This window comes from Oryctolagus cuniculus, chromosome 1 (genome assembly GCF_964237555.1).
Source record: "Oryctolagus cuniculus chromosome 1, mOryCun1.1, whole genome shotgun sequence".
NCBI classification, from domain to species: domain Eukaryota; kingdom Metazoa; phylum Chordata; class Mammalia; order Lagomorpha; family Leporidae; genus Oryctolagus; species Oryctolagus cuniculus.
This window is the reverse complement of record NC_091432.1, coordinates 45,432,374-45,452,241: the sequence shown is the minus strand read 5'-3', so window position 1 is coordinate 45,452,241 and position 19,868 is coordinate 45,432,374. Positions and strand designations below refer to the sequence as shown.

Genomic DNA, 19,868 nt, shown 5'->3' with positions numbered 1-19,868 from the left:
TGGGGTGTCAATTTTGTTTATGTTTTCAAAAAACCAGCTCCTCGTTTGGCTGATTTTTTGTAGTGTTTTTTTTTTGGATTCAATCCTGTTAATTTCTTCTCTGGTTTTAATTATTTCTCTTCTCCTACTAGATTTGGGTTTGGTTTGCTGCAGTTTTTCTAGGTCCTTGAGATGCGCTGAAAGGTCATTTATTTGGTACCTTTCCAATTTCTTGATATAGGCACCTATTGCTATAAATTTGCCTCTCAATACTGCTTTTGCTGTATCCCATAAGTTTTGATATGTTGTGTTGTTGTATTCATTTACTTCCAGAAAGTTTTTGATTTCTCTTTTGATTTCTTGAATGACCCAGTGTTCATTCAGGAGCATGTTGCTCAGTCTCCATGTGTTTGCATACTTTCTGGGGTTTCCTGAGTTGCTAATTTCCAGCTTCATTCTGCTGTGGTCTGAGAAGCTGCATGGTATGATTCTAATTCTTTTAAATTTGCTGAGACTTGCTTTATGGCCTAGTATGTGATCAATCCTAGAGAAGGTTCCATGCACTGCTGAGAAGAATGTGAAGTCTGTAGATGTAGGGTTGAAAGTTCTGTAGATATCTGTTAGATCCATTTGGGCAATAGTGTCAATTAAATCTGCTGTTTCCTTGTTGATCTTCTGTCCTATTGATCTGTCTATTTCTGAGAGTGGAGTATTGAAGTCCCCCAGTTCTATTGTATTGGAATCTAAATCTCCCTTTAAGTCCCTTAACAAATCTTTTAGATAAACCGGTGCCCTGTAGTTAGGTGCATATACATTTATAATAGTTATATCTTCCTGTTGAATTGAACCCTTAATCATTATATAGTGTCCCTCTTTGTCTCTCTTAACAGTTTTTGTATTAAAGTTTATTTTGTCTGATATTAATATGGCTACACCTGCTTTTTTTTGGTTTCTGTTGGCATGGAATATCTTTTTCCAACCCTTCACTTTCAGTCTGCATGCCTCTTTGTTAGAGAGATGTGTTTCTTGTAGGCCACAAATAGTTGGGTTGTGTTCTGTGAGCCAGTCAGCCAAACGGTGTCTTTTAACTGAAGAATTCAGACCATTAATGTTCAATGTGACTATTGATACGTAGTGACTTTGCCCTGCCATTTTCCTGGAAATATTTTCTAGTATATGCTTTGAGCTTCCCATGCTCTTTTACTGGTAGGTGTTCTTCCTTTCCCTTCTTTCATATTGATGGCCGTGTTTCTGTGTTTCTGAGTGTAGCACATCTTTAAGTATCTTTTGCAGGGCTGGACGAGTGGCCACAAAGTCTTTCAATTTCTGTTTGCTATGAAAGGTCTTTATTTCACCTTCATTCACAAATGAGAGCTTGGCAGGATATAATATTCTGGGCTGGCAATTTTTCTCTCTTAGCACCTGTGCTATGTCTCGCCATTCCCTCCTAGCCTGTAGTGTTTCTGATGAGAAGTCTGCTGTGAGTCTGATTGGAGATCCTCTGAGAGTAATCTGACGTTTCTCTCTTGCACATTTTAGGATCTTTTCTTTATGTTTCACTGTGGTAAGTTTAATTACCACGTGTCGTGGTGAGGATCTCTTTTGGTCATGTTTATTGGGGGTTCTATGAGCTTCCTGTACTAGGATGTCTCTGTCCTTCTCCAAACCTGGAAAGTTCTCTGCTAGTATCTCACTAAAAAGGCCTTCTAATCCTTTCTCTCTCTCCATGCCTTCAGGAACTCCTAGAACTCGAATGTTGTTTTTTTTAATAGTATCCTGTAGATTCCCAACAATATTTTTTAGGTTTCTAATTTCCTCTTCTTTTCTTTGGTTTGACTGTATGTTTTCCTGTGCTCTATCTTCTAAGTCCGATATTCTCTCTTCTGCTTCACCCATTCTGTTTTTAAGGCTTTCTAATGTGTTTGTCATTTGATCTATTGAGCTCTTCATTTCATTTTGATTTCTCTTCACTATCACACTTTCCTGTTCTACTACTTTCTGAGTTTCATTTTGATTCTTCCTTAAAATTTCATTTTCACGAGAGAGATTTTCAATCTTGTCCAATAAGGATTTCTGTAGTTCAAGGATTTGCTTTTGAAAACTTCTAAATGTTCTTATCATAAATTTTTTGAAATCCGTATCTTGCATTTCTTCTATCTCATCATCTTCATAATCTTGGTTTGGGGTGTTTTGTTTATTTGGAGGCATCATAGTGTCATCGTTAATCTTGTTCGCTCGATTTCTGTGTTTGTTACTTGGCATAGTTAATTCTTCTTGTGTCACTGTGCGTTTTTTTTTTTTTTAGTTTTTTTTTTATTTTATACTATGTCCATGTTAAGTGGACTGCCTGCTGTTGGAGGAGCCTTGGAGGCCTGAGATGGGTGCAGGCTGAGAGCTGTGCTTGGTTCTTCCTGGTTAAGGGTGTGCAAAGGTGACACCCTCAGGTTATGCGTGGTAAATCTCTCTTTTTATTTATTTATTTATTTTATTTATTCAGGGGGTAAGTAACACTGCATGGCATGGCTGTGCAGAATTGATGGTATTTAGCTTCTAGTTTCTGGGTTCTACCCCCAGAGTCTGGTTAGGCTCCTCTGGACTCCCACTGGGTTGCCTAGGCTACTGTATTGTAGTGACTCAGTTCCTTAGCTCTCCGCTGTTGATATGTAAATCCAGAGAGGGGGCCTGCTCTTTGTCTCTTGGGAATTCTTCAAGCCTTGCAGCCCTGCAACCTTTGCAAGGTTAGGGGGAAGAGAAACCCCTGAAGCTTTTTTTTTTTCCTTCTTTCCGGTGGTGAGTTTGCTGCACTTTCTGGCCCCCCTCTAGATTCTGACCCCCGTTTCCCCACCAATGTCTCGGGATATTGAGCTCACCTCCCCTTCCAGCGCCGATGTGTGGACTCGGAGCCCTGGACGTCCCAAGTCTCCCCGCTGTTGTCTGTGTGGCATGCACTCCCCTTGGAGCACTGGCGCAGACCCTGCGGCTTCCGCGGCTCGGTCCCGCGGCTCGGCTTCCGCGCAGTGGGCGACCTTGTTCTCCCAGTAGGTCCTCCGATTCACAGCCACTTGATCCAGAAGAGCTTCCTCTGCAATATTTTCCTGGTTCTTTTTTCTGAGGCTACCGTAACTCCCCTTTTATTAAACTAAATTTTCCCAGACTATCGGTGCGCGCAGTCACTATTCCGCCATCTTGGCTCCGCCCCGAGGAGAAAGTTAAAAAATGAAACAATAGGATAGTATCAAGTGTATTTAAGCAAGTTGAAAAAGAAATAGAATTCTAGAAAATAAAAATAAGGTAAGTGAAATTAAAACTGATATCGAGAACTGAAATGGGATATAAACAGCTCAAGAGAGAATGAGTAAACTGACAGACAAATGTGAAAGTTACAGAGAATTCAGAATAAAGAAAAAAAAAAGAAATAGAAGATATAAAAGCAAGTCTAACATGGAGGAGAGCTCACAAAGAAACAACATTTATTTAATTAGAATTCCAAAATGAGAGGACAGGGAAAGTGGTAGAGAATCATTGAGGAGGCATACCTGAGAATTTTCTAATACCTGAGAATTTTCATCAATCCCCAGATTCAGGAATCCCAAGGAATCTTAAAATAATCACAGTTAGTTACCTTTAAATAAAATTGAATAATGGAAAACCAAATCAAAGCAACACCAACCAACCAACCAACAAAAAAGATCTTAAAAATAGCCACTCAAGAAAGGAGTTGCCATAAAGGAGTAACAGTTAGATTAACAACTAAGTACTAAGCAGAAGTAATAGAAACTAGCAAACGATGGACTAATATCTTCAAAATGTTGAGCTAAAATAGCTTTATACCTAATAAAACTATTTTTCAAGTATGAGGATGTTCTATAGATCTTTTTAGACAAAATAGAACACAGTCTTTGCAAAAGACCATCATCAAAGAAACATTAAAGGGATACTTTTGGAAGAAAACTAATTTTCATGGAAGGAATGGTGGGGATTCAAGAAGGAATAGTGAGGGCAGGCATTTGGCACAGCGGCTTAAGTCACTTCTTGGGATGTCGGCACTCTGTATCAGAGTGCCCAGTTTGCGTCCTGGCTCCTCTGCTTCTGATCCAGCTTGGCCTAGCCACCCACATCGGTGACACAGATGGAGTTCTGGCCTCCAGGTTTTGATGTGAGCATTTGGGGAATTAACTCTCTTTCTCTCTTGTGTGTCTCTCTCTGCATTTCAAAAAATATTTTTTTTTCTAAAAAGAAAGAATGTTGAATAAAATATCAAATGTGGTTTAAAAAGTGCTCCATTGATATTATATAACCGCATTGTTTGTAATTTAAAACCTGCAAAAAAGTTAAATATACATTTGTTGTGTAATGGAATATTTGTACTATGGAGCAAGACACAGCATTGAAAAATGCTGTTGGCGTTAGCATATATGCATTGAAAAAGTACACCATAGAAGATACATAAATTATGATTTCATTCATGTGAATTCAAAAAAGTGGTAAAATAAAATATATTGTTTAGGAATAACAATATAAAACTATATATATGATAAAACTATGAAAATATGGAATAAAGGCCGGCGCCATGGCTCACTAGGCTAATCCTCCGCCTTGCGGCGCCGGCACACCGGGTTCTAGTCCCGGTTGGGGCGTCGGATTCTGTCCCGGTTGCCCCTCTTCCAGGCCAGCTCTCTGCTGTGGCCAGGGAGTGCAGTGGAGGATGGCCCAAGTACTTAGGCCCTGCACCCCATGGGAGACCAGGATAAGTACCTGGCTCCTGCCATTGGATCGGCGCGGTGTGCCAGCCGCAGCACGCTGGCCGCGGCAGCCATTGGAGGGTGAACCAACGGCAAAGGAAGACCTTTCTCTCTCTCTCTCTCTCCCTCACTATCCACTCTGCCTGTCCGAAAAAAAAAATGGAATAAAGTGATTAACACAAAATTCAGGATAGTTATCTGAGGTGGTTAGGAGGGGAATTTATTGAAGAGATGTAGACAAGGGATACTGATAATATCCTGTATGTATTTATTTTATTTTATATATAATCACATTCATTTGATACACTACTTTCTATGTGTTATAAATTTTATAATAAATAATTATTTTACAAACAAGTCATGTAAGAAGGTATTAAAAAGAAGCATCATGATCAGAGTTTTAGATAGAATTTTTAGAGTTTTTAGGTAGGAATGAGCTTGGTAAATTTGAGTATTAGGGAAAAATGTATCTCAGCATGGGACAGTCCAAAATTTCCTGTTTCTACTCTCCCACCTTCTACCCAGCTCATTCTTGTATATTGCTAAGGTATGCTTTCATGCATAGTGACATATAATAAAGCATTATTATTATATATTATATATTATATATTATACTTTATTATTTGGAGGTATTTTATTCTATCTTTTCCTGATATAAGATTTTATTTGTTTCTTCTAGGTCATAACTTTTGTGCTGAAGGACCTAAATGTGGTGAAAATTCAGAGTGCAAAAACTGGAATACAAAAGCTACTTGTGAGTGCAAGAATGGTTACATCTCTATCCAGGGAGACCCTGCCTACTGTGAAGGTAAGATATTTAATTAAATAATTTGTGAGAAATTGGCTGAGAAATGTGTTCCTGGTACATGTGGTTAAAGGTTTCACTTGGCTTTGTTGTGGTGGGATTCTGTATGAAATAGTACCAGCTAAGTAGGGCACTCTGTTCTCTTGGTTTACTCAGACTGCTTAGCATGGGAAGGCGAGACCTTTGAAGGCAATTATGAAACACAGGACAACAACAGAAGCAGCAGGGACATATCAGATCTCATGTTTTGCTGTCAGTGTACATAAAAATCACCAGAGCAACCATAAACACATCATTTTTTATTTTTATTTGAAGAGGTTGTTGTCTCCAAGTTCAATTAAATGTTACATGATAAATTCTCTCTTCAAATGACATTTGGACATTTGCTTACATCAAAATACAATCTCCTTTACCTACCAAAGGGAGAATTATGGATTTTTTAATTTTATTTTTTGAGTTTCTTAATGAATGATTCAAGCATTGCCAGTTATCCATCTCTACTAAGAGTCACAATGACAGACTCATAGCTTTGGCTCATGGGTTGATACCATGACAGTGAATTGATGGCCTCAGGCAACAGTGACCCACATTTCCACTCTGCAGAACAGAACAACTCCTCTATCTTACACAAACACCTCTTTGCAAGTTCAGCATTCCAATTCACTGTTGGTGAGCATTGCATATACTTATTATTTCAATATACCAGAGGAGTAAGGTTAGCTTTGATTCTGGTTCTGCATGTATAATGCTATAATATCTGATTTCACTCATTTTTAATATGTTCACTCCCATTACTTTAGAGAAGTTCTAATTGACAAAATGATAGCTGGGCTGTTTCTGTATTGTCCTGTTCCTGTCAGTCCAATCATTCCTATTGTCTTCACTGATAAAAATATTGAGCCATGGTGATTTGTTAATCAAAAGGTAACTGTCTTGAATTGAATGAATGCTGCAAAATCTTAGTCACTCTCCTGCAAGTGATTTGGTTCTTAAGTGGGTCAGATATTATTCCAAGATAAAAATTGATGTCAGCAGTGGTAAATTCCTTTGAATTTTGCTGCTTTATATTGTGGAACCTTGATTAGTTGTTTGGCTTTGACTAAAATTTTTTTTTAATTTTTATTTTGTTTTTTTTTGTATTCTATATTTTAACTACCACAAATCAGAAACATGATATTTGTCTTTTTGGGTCTGGCTTATTTCACTAAGCATAATGCTCTCCAGTTGCATTCATTTTGTTGCAAATCCAGGCAGAACTAGTGGTCGGTTCCTCGTAGGTAGCCTCTGTTTACATTTCTTCTGGAGGATTTTATTCATTACTGCCATCCTTCTCATTATTAATATATTCTAAGGAATGGGTTTCCCTTCCCCCCTTTCCTTTCAAACTTTTTTTTTCTTTTGTTTGCTTTATAGATTTGAACTTGATTAGAGGAGCATGTTACTTGAGAGAACCAAGTTGCCCATAATCAAGTTGATTATGAACTTTTTCACTTACCCTTTAATACTATCTTAGTTGTCATATCTTAGTTTTCAGGAAGGGGATTATTAATTTCAGTCTTTCATATTAGATTTTACCTTATGCTAATTTATATGAACCAATTAGATTAATTTTAAAAAATGAGAACATTTTCCATTGAAAATTTTTATGAGCCAGGAAATAGTTTACTATATGTGGGGATGGACTCTGAAAAATTATAAAAATGATAGAAAGAACATCAAAATAATTGGAATCCTGTACCCACCACTGTAGAGCTTTTACTTGTCCATTGTAATCAGGATACCACCATTCCTCGACCTTCCTTTAGCTATGAATATGTGGAAGAATATGGGAGAAAATTTCTGATGCTAATGGTCTTAGGAACTCTGACTGTGTCTCTTCATTGATACTCCTTTTAATTACACAAAATCAGCTCTTCGAAGAACTATATGTGATAGTAAACCTGGCCTTTTTAAATAAAGTCTGATTTTATGGGCCATGTTGAGTTATTTTAGATCCAAATCACTGTTTTCTTGGACGTAGTCCTGCTTGTCTTGGTGTGTGAGCCTGGCATTTACCCAGTATGAATCGTGATGCTAACTTGATTCTGTTGGTTTGCACTAGGGCTTTGTTCTTTTCTCTGTTATCCTGGGGATTTTCCACAAGTTCCCGATGACTTGTTCATAGAAAGAAGGATATAAACTAAGGAGAAATGGCTAAATGTTGGAGTCCTCCTAGCACATAAGAGTAGAACTCAGGGGTAAATCATGAATCAAATATTGGACATCTGAACTAGAAGCGCTCAAAACCAAGTAGAGAGAATACCAGCTTTTAGAGCAGATGCCTTTCTCTCATTCCATTCTGCCATCTTAATCATGTAAATCTTTAGTCTTGGCACTAATGCTTCTGTGATTTCATGGTAGCTGCCGTAGCTGAAGTCATGGTGTCCTCTTACCAGCATCCCCATAAAAGGGAAAGGAGAAGAGGCAGGGGTTATAAATCTTCACAGTGTGGTTCTTTTTATTTCCAAAGGTAGCTCTTCCTAGAGGGTCTCCAGCCCCTATATTATAGCATTACAATGTGCAGAGGACTTATGTCATAGTGTTCAGACCAGGGTTACATCCCAGCTCCGCATACCCCTAAACAAATTTTTGGGTACAGGGAATGACATGATCATCACTAGTTTGGGTTAACTGTGTCAATATCCTGTAGTTGGAGTAGGAGTTTACCTTCTTTGAGGTAAAATGAACTTGGCCTTTACCTGGACCTTTATCTGTTGTGGCAACAGGAAGAAGGTGGGTGTGGTTTGGGGACAGACAAAAACTGTCTACCTCATTCTTCTTTGGTTAAAAGTTGGACGTTTACCCAACTTTCTCTTGAGAATTGCCTTCTGGAGTGATCTGGTAGAAAAACTCAGAAATGGTACCTGGGACTCTCAGAGGCTGGGCTCATTGTCTCACCATAGCCTAAACAGAATGAGACAGTTACGAACTACTTCAGGCAAGTTATTTTTCACCCACTGTAAATGAAGTAAAAATGACCCATATTGTAAAAACCATGATAAACAAGACTGGCTTGCAAATTAAAGCAAAGTATTACACATGTTGTCCAGGCTATCTTGTAATGCCTATTCAGTCTCTCAGTGGAAAAAGCACAAAAGACATTCGATTTTCTTAACTTGGTAGGCCAGTAGCAGAAGTGTGGTGTATTAAGGACTCCTGCTCTGCAGATTGTCATGGAGACTGTAGTAGGAAAGAGATCAGAACTTCTAGCCAATCAATAAAAGACAGAAGGCCTTTTGACAGCTGTGATACAGTTCACAGAAGGCCATTTCATTTTGCCTTGTCCAACTCCAGCAGGTGCACTTCCCATTGTGAAAAGCGCTTTAGTTGGCATTTATTGTTTGATGCGTCTGTTGCGCTGAGACTTTCTCTTTGTGATGACATTTTCAGTCAGTTGATCTTAAGGTAGTTTCTTTGCATTAGTTTCAACTAGAAGTAAGTTCTGGAGAGAGTATAACAAGAGGTGTGTCCTACTCCTGCTTTTACTTCTTGGTTTTGAAGTCTGTATGTATATGGTGTCATGAACTTTTCTTCCTATAGTAAGAAGTTATTTAGACGACTAAAGAACATTGTAATGTCCTATGCATCATATAATCTGCCAGTTATGTAAACTGTTACAATGAACGATAAATGACAATATCTTTTACTTGCAGAGTGTTCTGAATTTTTCAAACTTCTTTTATATATGTTACATTTTTTTGAGCCTCACAGTAAAGCTGTGAGAAATGTGGCAGTGCTGGCTACTGCTAATACCATTTTACCAGTGCAGTCACTAAGACTCAGAGAAATGAAGATGAAAACCAACTCTTCCTCCCCGCCCCGGGGGGGCTTTATGCCCTGATTTATGCATCTCTCTTCAATTTCATTACTAATAGTCCAAATATTTGCTACCTCAGGTTTGGCCAATGAAATATGGGTGGACATGATATAAATTTCAGTGTAGAAACTTAAGAGTTTTTGTAGGATTTTGCCTTATTTTCTTTTCTCTCTGACATAAAAACTGGAAGTGTTCCAGATCAGGGCTTCTCTTTTAGCTAGAGCCTTAGAATGAAGATGATACCGAGCAGGGTGACAACTGACAGGTGATGGACAAGGTAGCACAAGTGAGAAATCATTTTCACACCACTGAAATTTGCAGAGTTTGTGAGTGGGAGTTATCATTTACATGTACATAACCCATCGAAGCTTACTGATATACCCAATTTATGAAATAAATTTATGAAATAAATTGATCAGGATAGTGCCAGCTCACAGCTGAAAGACATTTTTAGTAGAACAAGCATTGAGAGTCATCAGAAAAAGTACAAATTATTTGAGTCGTCAATAATCTACTTTGGCCTTACTGCCAGGCAGTTATAAATTATGTTTTGTTCTGCCAAAACCAGTATGGTCAATTGGATTTCCTAGGTAAGATGATAGTAAGGCAGTGAATGTCAAAAAATTAGCAAATTGTGTTTTATCCTCTAAATATTTGGTAGATCACAACAGTTTGAGTATCAACACTACTATTACTATAATTGAAGTGAGGATCTTTCTTGAAATTGAAGAAGCGTGTGATCATTGAGGCCAAAACTCTGAGAATGTGTGCTTCCCGCATCCCTGCTTTTTAGGAGAATTGTCAGGTAGAAAGGGAAGAGTGTTTCTTAGATTGAAGGACCAGGTTTTATCAGTTCTGCCAGGGGTGTATTGTTGGCAGTGGGCTCTGAGCGTAATAATTTAGACAGATGAACTCATTCCTGCCTCAGCAAAATATATGTGGAACTGTATTCAAGGAAGTATTTTGGAAAAAAATTACCTGTCTTTGTATGAATTTAATCATTTCATGTAACAAGACTGTGAAGCTGAAAGCAGAGCAACTGGTTATCAGGGTGATTTATAACTTCTTTCACGTGACTGGAGGTGATGATGAGGTGCCTGATCCTTTGAGCAGTTAGGTGCCAGGAAAGTGGTAGAGAGGGCAGAGTTCAAACAGAAAGCAGCCCTCAGAATAGCCCAGCGGGGAGATATTTAATGGAGTCAGAGGCAAGCATGAATGCACTTCCATAGAAATAAGACCTCAGAAATTCTTGTTTAGGAGATTGTGTGGGAAAATTGGCTCGTGTGTTTAATTACACTTTTAATTATCCAATGATTAATCAGGTAACTCTGCATCTTTATTTTTGCATTTAAATGTTTTGGATTTTGCCAGATACATGAACATTGTGATCTGCCTGGCCAGTTTATGCTCAAATCCTGCCTTCAACCTCCTGAAGTTCTGCTTTTGGCAACACCGAGATCAAAAGCCTCTTCTGATTTTTCATTGTTGGCAAACCATAATCATTTTCTCCTCTGCTCATTTTTAAAAACATTTATTTATTGGGACCAGTGCTGTGGTGCAGCAGGTTAAAGCCCTGACCTGAAGCACTGGGATCCCATATGGGCACTGGTTCAAGTTTCAGCTGCTCCACTTCTGATCTAGCTCTCTGCTATGCCTGGGAAAGCAGTAGAAGATGGCTCAAGCCCTTGGGCCCCTGCACCCACATGGGAGACCCAGAAGAAGCTCCTGGCTCCTGGCTTCAGATCGGTGCAGTTCCAGCCGTTGCCACCAGCTCGGGAGTGAACCAGGGAATGGAAGACCTCTCTCCCTCTCTGCCTCTCCTCAATCTGTGTAACTCTGACTTTCTTTTTTTTTTTTTTTTTTTTTTTTTTAAACTTTTATTTAATGCATATAAATTTCCAAAGTACGACTTATGGATTACAATGGCTTTCCCCCCATACCGTCCCTCCCACCCACAACCCTCCCCTTTCCCACTCCCTCTCCCCTTCCATTCACATCAAGATTCATTTTCGATTATCTTAATATACAGAAGATCAGCTTAGTATACATTAAGTATGGATTTCAACAGTTTGCTCCCACACAGAAACATAAAGTGAAAAATAATAGATGATTTTTTTAAATGATGATGAAATCAGAGCAGACCTATTGTCATGTTTAATCCCAGTGAGAGTCAAGTTGGGGATTGATAATTTCTTTCTTTTTTTTTTTTTTTTACACAGAGGATCAGTTTAGTATGCATTAAGTAAGGATTTCAACAGTTTGCACCCCCATAGAAACACAAAGTGAAATATATTGTTTGAGTACTCGTTATAGCATTAAATCTCAATGTACAGCACATTAAGGACAGAGATCCTACATGAGGAGTAAGTGCACAGTGACTCCTGTTGTTGACTTTACCAATTGACACTCCTGTCTATGGCATCAGTAATCTCCCTATGCTCCAGTCATGAGTTTCCAAGGCTATGGAAGCCCTCTGAGTTCTCCGACTCTTATCTTGTTTAGACAAGGTCATAGTCAAAGTGGAGGTTCTCTCCTCCCTTCAGAGAAAGGTACCTCCTTCTTTGATGGCCTGTTCTTTCCACTGGGATCTCACTCGCAGAGATCTTTTGCCAGAGTGTCTTGGCTTTCCATGCCTGAAATACTCTCATGAGCTTTTCAGCCAGCTCCGAATGCCTTTAGGGCTGATTCTGAGGCCAGAGTGCTATTTAGGACATCTGCCATTCTATGAGTCTGCTGAGTATCTCACTTCCCATGTTGGATCACTCTCCCCTTTATTTACTCCATCAGTTAGCATTAGCAGGTACTAGACTTGTCTATGTGCTCCCTTTGACTCCCAGTCCCTTCACCATGACCAACTGTGAACTGAAACTGATCACCTGGAACAGTGAGATGGCATTGGTACATGCCACCTCGATGGGATTGAATTGGAATCCCCTGGTATGCTTCCAACTCCACCACTTGGGGCAAGTCAGCCTGAGCATGTCCCAAATTATACTCAAATAAATAAATAAATCTTTAAAAAACCCATTTATTTATTTATTCATTTAAAGGCAGAGTTACAGAGAGAGAAGGATCTCCCATCTGCTGGTTCACTCTCCAATTGGCTGCAGTGTGTAGGTCTGGACCAGGCTGAAGCCAGGAGGTAGGAACTTCTTCCAGGTCTCCCACATGGGTGCAGGGGCCCAAGGACTTGGGCCACTTCTGTTGCCTTTTCAGGTGTATTAGCAGAGAGCTGGATTGGAAGTGGAGCAGATGGGACTTGTACGGGTGCCCATATGGGATGCTGGTGTCACAGGAAGGGGCTGTACCCACTATGCCACAGTGCTGGCCTTTTCCTATTTTTTTTTCTCCAAGGACTCAGGATGCTTGAAATGGGAATACTTGAGGCATCCCTCTTTATTTTTTCTGTTAAGTCTGCAAGGCTCATGGAGAAATCTTCTGTTACCCAGGTATCTGAAATTGTACCTCCTCTTTATGTTGAAATCTCTAGCATTTGGTCTGTTTAGAATAACTCACAACCCATCTTCCTCCAATTAGCTCATGCAGATAAACCTGATTTTTCCTGGGCCTTTTAATTGTCTCTGCTTCTCTTTAATGAAGATTATTTTGCAAAAGCATCTGTTGTTACTCTCTCCCCATCCAACCCCCACTTAAGCTCTTCTTAACTCTCCACCTCTACAGTTTTCTTCTTAGAATTATAACATAAAGAAAATAAATTTCAAATCCAAATCCTGGTTGTTGAACGTGGGTCAAACCAAGAAGTTAATTGTTAAATTCTGTGCTCCCCAAGGAACCTATTATTAAACCAACCGGGGCAATAGTCAGGACTAGAGGTTAAATATCACTGTTCTTTTTTGAAACTGTGTTTCATAAACTCATCTGTAAGTTATTATTTGACTTTTTTAGCTATTTGCTTGTGATAAAAATGTTATAAGCATCGATTAGGCTTCCAAGTTAGCTCACAGAAGCCCAGTTAATTCATCATGTAGCTGAACTGTTAGACTACAAACTCCTGTGGGTTCCAGAGTCCTGAGAGCAGAGGTACATGCACTTTTCTCCCAGTCCCAGCTAATGCTACATCTACTCCCCCAACTGCTCAGGTCCTAAGATGTGTAGAAGTCATCCCTGATTTCAGTCTTCTCCTCACCCCCAACGTCTGCTATATCAGAAGTCTTGTTGGCTTTGCCGCCAAAATGAATCACAAATACCCATTTCTTATTATCTTCACTGCTTCCACCCTGCTTCAAGTTGTACCTCCCTCCAATAGTCCTTTCCAAACATCTTTCAAGTGAGCTTTTAAAGTGTAAGTGAGATTATGCCAGAAAGAAGGAGGGAGGGAGGGAGGGAGAAAGGAAAGAAATGAGGGAGGGAGGGAGGAAGGAAGGAAGGAAATAAAAAGAGAGCAAACAAGCAAGAGAACCCAAACTGATTCATGCCTTTCTGTATTGGACACTTCTTTTAACAGATTTATCTTGTTAGTGTTGGTAAAAGGCCACTTTTAAAAGTTCAGAGTTTATAGGCCAGTGGAATTTTTGCCAATACCCAGTCCATGTAATATTGAAATGCTGCGTGTTGACTTTATTCTGGCCTGGCTTTCTTCGGTACAGAATGCCTCTCTTTCATCACATGGCAAGAAGGTAGTTCTCCCCTAATTTTGATGAGACATTTTGATCAATGCCTTATAGAACAAAACAAATCATCTGGGGCTTGGAACAATGGATGCTTTTGTTTTTATTAACATAGACTTTAATGGATGTTGCTAGCTAACAGGTGACTCCCTTGAGTTGTGAGTCACCCACTCAGGTATCCACCTCTTGTGCCCTACCATGTGCAATATGATTTTCCACATTTCCTTGGAATGGATAAGGGCATCGAAAACTATCAACAGGAGATTTCTGTGGGCCAGGGCTGGCCAGTTGTCATTGGCCAGAACTTGGTCATTGGTTATACCTGAATGCCAATAAGGTTGGTAAATGCCTTCCAGCTGTGTGTCCAGGAGGACATAGCATTTATTTTGGTGATTCTGGTCTTGGCAGCTTTTCCTGTTACTAAATGAAAAAAAAAATCTCACTCATTAATATTAAGGCTTTAACTTTTAATTTTTTTTCTTGTGTCCCACTGAATGGTTCTATGGCTTCAGGTAAACTTACTCACTTAAAGGCTAGATAGGGTTTAGCTACCCATTTCCCTTCTGCTTTCTTGTTTGCATTATCTCCAGATTTCCATGTGGCTTCTACTATATCATCTCATCTGTATTTGTTTAATCTCCAATATACCCTTTGTTCTCTCATTTAAAAAAGTACAATCAAAAACTTGTATGTATTTCTGGAGTACCATGCAATGTTTCTTTTTTTTTTTTTAACCTTCTTAAAGATTTATTTGTTTAGGGGCAGGCACTGTGGAGAAGTAGGCTAAGCCTCTGTCTGAGCTGGTGGCATCCCAAATGGGTGCTGGTTCATGTTCTGGCTGCTCCTCTTCCAATCAAGCTCTTTGCTTGTGGCTTGAAAAGCAGTAGAAGATGGCCCAAGTGTACTCATATGGGAGAGCCAGAAAAAGTACCCAGCTTCCTGTCTTCTGGATCGGCCTAGCTCTGGCCATTGTGGCCCTTTGGGGAGTGAACCAGCAGATGGAAGACCTTTCTCTCTGCCTCTCCCTGTCTGTAACTCTGCCTCTCGAATAAATAAATAAAATCTGAAAAAAAAAGAGATTTATTTGTTTATTTGAAAGACAGAGTTACACAGAGAGAGGGAGAAACACAGAGAGAGAGCTTCCATCTACTGGTTCACTCCCTAAATGGCTGCAACATCAGGGCTAGGCCAGGCTGAAGCCAGGAGTCAGGAGCTTCTTCCAGGTCTCCCACATGGGGGCAGGGGCCCAAGCAAGCACCTGGGCCATCTTCTTCTGCTTTCCCAGGTACATTAGCAGGGAGATGGATCAGAAATGGATTAGCCAGGACTTTGAACAGATGCCTTATATAGTATGTAGGCACTGCAGGTGGCAGCTTTATCTACTGTACACAATGGTGGCCCTGCAGTTTCTATACATGTACTCACTATGTAATGTCCAATCATGTTAAAAATATTTTCTCAAGCATTTAACATTTATTTTATTTTATTTAAGGTAAACATATTTCATGTATTTCATATTTACAGATTTAGGAACATAGTGATACGTCCCACCCTAACTTCCCTCCTGCCAATGCTCCTATTCTTCCTCCTCCTTCCTTTCTTATTCCCTCTCTTGGTTTTTACAATGATCAACTTTCAGTTTACTTTATACTCATTAATCCTACAGTAAGTAAAGAGTTTAGCAAATAGAAGACATTTCATTGTGGTGAAAAGATTCAAACTCTTTTTCTAGTTCTTTTTTACATTTAGAAATATATTACCCTGTGTTCTAAAGTTATGCATTTCTTCTTCTTCTTTAAAGCTTTATTTATTTGAAAGGCAGAGTTACAAACAGAGAGAGTGGAGAGAGAGAGAGAGAGAGAGAGAGAGAGAGAAAGTCTTCCATCTGCTTGCTCAATCCCCAAGTGGTAGCAACATCTGGAGCTTGGCCAGGCTGAAGCCAGGAGCCAGAAGCTTCCTCTGGGTTTCCCACGTGGTGCAAGGCCCAAATACTTGGGCAATCTTCTGCTGCTTTCCCAGGCACATTAGTAGGGAGCTGAACTGGAAGTAGAACAGCTCAGACTCAAACCTACACCCATATGGGATGCTGCTATCGCAGGCAGCAGTTTAACGCACTATGCTGTAGTGCCAGACACCAATCTCTTCTGTTTTACAAACAAAATTCATAGTATCTCCTGTGCTGAAGTTCTGAGTTTTATGCTAGAAGAAAAGCAATTGATAACATAAGCTTATACACATTTATAAACGATCACTGTCCATCTAACATTATCAGAGATAAATGTATTCTCAAAAGAGGAAGCTTGCTAGTTAAGCAAATCCTCAGACTATATTTCAAGCAGCAAGAGAAAGTGAAAAACTAAGCAACGTGAATGTAGAAGAAAGCTCTGAAGTAGAAAGAGGAAGCCTGGAGTTTGCCTTCATGGCCAGATAGCCTCAAATATTCCTGCCTCCTAGCATTTTCCTTGCCTCTTTTTTTTTTTTTTCTTGACAAGTCCCAGGAGAGTGATAAACTATGTATAGGGAGATTTTACTGATACTGGCTCTGCCACTTGCTAGCTGGGTGGCCTTAGAAAGTCACCCAGTTCTTCTGTCTTGGTTTTCTCACAGGCCAAATAGGACTTCTAGGTAAGATCTAAATAATGGCCTACTTTAACAATTGGTTGTGAAGGTTAAATAAGATATTGAGCATAAAAGCATTTTATAAAGGCTAAATTGGCAAAACTATGCACTATAATAATATTTGAGATGATAATGACCTAACTATGCATCATTATAGAGAGAGTAACTATTTTTATTGTTGAAAGTACTTGGGCTAGAACTCAGGTCTTCAGATCTTCTTGGTCTATACATCTGTGTAAATACTCTGGATCTACTCATATTTGTCTAACAACATATAAATAAATAAATAAATATGTTTTGTGTTGTACCATTGTTAGGTTTATAAAAGTAGAACTTGTGTGTTGTACAACTCCAGAGAGCACCATTAATGTAGTAATCCAGATGATTGGCACCTGCTGAAATTATGTAGCATGGAGTCTGCAATTTTGCATGGAAGTCCAACTAAGGGCATAAAGGAAAGAGTTAAGACCAGTGTCTTGTCTCATTCTTTCAGCAAACATTGATGAGTATTTGTGTGGTTAAGTGCTGTGTTTGCTTCTGGAATCTAAAGGTGATAAATCTATAGATCTATCCTCAAGGAGCCTACAGTCTGAAAAGTAAGAGAGCCTTGTTAATCAGATAATGAAAATTCAATAGGATTTGTTTCATCCTAGAATTTAAATAGTGTTGTAAGAGTGCCCTGGTGGGAGGAATACATTCGGCCACTGAGAGTCTTCACAGACTGTCCTGTGAGTGACAGGGCAGAGGAACTGACATTTGAGCTGTGTCCTTAAGAATGAGGTGGTCCATCAAGGAAGGTGGGCAGAAAGGCCATTCTCAGTGGAGGGGTCCACCCATTCAAAGCCACACAGTGAAAAGTTTAGCGTTGCTGGAACCTAAGGAATTTAGTAGGAAATGAAAATGTAGAAATGGCTGGTGATCTGGTGTTGAAAAGCATTCTAAGCAAGTATTAGGTTTTATTTTATCCTGTAGAAAAGTGTGTGCCCATATAGGGCACAGGTATCACTTTATGTGCAAAATTGGATGCACTGAGGTATGGAATAATGTTATAACATTCACTTATGCTTGTATATATCACATCCTTTAGTTTTAATTTTGTTGTAGTAGTGTAATGTGCATGATGCTTTGCTGTAATAGGGGATGCATATATTTAATTAAATAGACACATATTTAGATATAGGAGGTGCATACTCAAAATCTTGTCAATAATACCTGAGAAAAAGATCATTGTTATAGGCTGCATGGTGACTAGGGGAGAGTCTGAGGTAGGGAGGAGATAGTGAACTTATATGGATTGCTATGTTAGGAAAGTTATGTTCAGAGCCATATGGTGGCAAACTTGGCTGGAGATGTGCTAGAGGCAGGGAGCCAGATTAGGCAACTCTGCTTAAGCAGTTGATAGACTCATGAGTTCTCAGGCAATGGCATGGATGAGAAAGGGATAAACCATCACTGATACCATCAGCAGGAATCGTGTGGCTTTGCTTGGTGCCTTTCTCCAAATCCTTGCAGTCATGCTCCTTCTGATTCTTATTTATTTAATTAAAAATTTTAAAAAATATTTATTTAATTGAAAAGGAGAGTTACATAGAGAGAAAGAGGGAGAGAGAGATCTTCCATCCATTGCTTTACTCCTCAAATGGCTGCAATGGCTGGAGCTAGGCCAATCAGAAGCCAGGATCCAGGAGTTTTTTCCGGGTCCCCTATGTGGGTGCAGGGGCCCAAGGCCCTGGGCCATCTTCCACTGCTTTCCTAGGCCCTAAGCAGAGAGCTAGATCAGAAGAGGAGCAGCCAGTATATGACTGGTGCCCAAATGGGATGCAGGTGCGGCTGGTGGAGGCTTAGCCTACTATGCCACAGCACCAGCCCTGACTTTGGCTTCTTTGTAAAGTTTATCTGGATAACAAGAGCTGTACACCCTCAAACAATTAGGGAAGAATAGCAGAGAACTTGTGGAAAGACTAGAGATTCTATGTATTAGAAATCCTGGATCTACTATTATTTTTAGAACACATGCCTGGGATTTCATCTCTTGGATTTCTCCTTTATACAGTTAGTTGCACTAATATTCATCTCAATAGTCTTTTTAAAAATATTGCTAGAAGAAAGAAAGTGAGCCAAAAGGTTTAAAGCAGAAGCCAGTACAGAATAGAATTTTAATAAGTGTTAGTGTTTGACTATAATAAATGCTCAATTAGATATAATTAATTGGCTCAGAGTATTTGAATAGTGAGGAAGCAGAAGGCTAATTCTTGGAATTAGCAGGTAAGATACCACAAGAAGTGGATCTTGAAAGATCAGGGCTACAGTGACTGTGAAGGATACTGAATATTTGATGGGGAAGTGTGAGGCACTATGAGAGATTCAAGGTACATGATAAAACAGAATCATAAACTAGAGAGGAAGGGTGAGAGGAAATGGTTGCAAGAGCTGGGAGCAGCATCTCTGAAAACGTGGAGTTACAAAAGAGGAAAGGAACGTTTGTGAGCTTGGGATCCAGCATAGGAGATGGAGGGGAGTGGTGAGAGCAGAGGAAGGCAGAATCAGGAGGTCTTCGGCCTTTATTAAAATTTGGATTCTACATTAAAGGCAGTGGAAGATTGTTGGAGGTTTTTAAAAGAGGTGATAAGATTGAATTTATATTTCTAAGAAATCATTCTGGCTGCAGCAGAGGACAGAGTGTAGCAGGCAGTCAGGGACGCTGATTGCCAGCCTGTTGCAGTTATCTTAGCATGGTGTAGTGGTGGACAAGGGCCAAAAGTGAGAGGAGGGGAATCAACAGGATTGCTTGATTGATTGGATGTAAGGGATAGATTAGCTGTTGTGTGCAAAGAGAATTTAAAGTCTGTTCTCTGAATGTTTTATCTATACCACATTAAAATCTTAGGGTTGACTATGTGGCTCCCTTCCTTGCACTATGATAACACTCTGTTTAAACTTATCATAGAGCCTAACACATAGGGTCTTCTTTACTTTTTTTTTAAGCCTATTTTCTAGATTAGGAACTATTTAAAAGCCATGCCTGTTTCCATGCTCTTCATTTTTGTGTCACCAACACCCAGCCTAGGGCCTGTCGTATAGCAGTTATAAAGGAAGTGCTTTCTGCATGAATCAGTGAAAGAGTGAGGATGTGATTCCTTGAATAAACTTTAGTGCTCCATGGGTTCTTTTCACTCAGACATTCATCATCTTGTAAAGAGTTCTCATTAATTTCTTTTCAGTTTTTAAGGTGGAAAAAG

At 39.4% G+C, this 19,868-nt stretch overlaps 1 protein-coding gene across 3 annotated transcripts in view; it reads left to right on the top strand.

Annotated features, from left to right (window-relative positions):
• Window positions 1–19,868, top strand: part of NELL1 (neural EGFL like 1) — a 1,048,233-nt gene that overhangs the window by 292,168 nt on the left and 736,197 nt on the right. For all 3 annotated transcript variants that reach the window (XM_002708986.5, XM_002708985.5, XM_051825007.2), the window contains one exon: window positions 5,401–5,529. In XM_002708986.5, coding sequence (XP_002709032.3) covers window positions 5,401–5,529 — 129 coding nt within the window. The remainder of the gene's footprint in view (window positions 1–5,400; window positions 5,530–19,868) is intronic.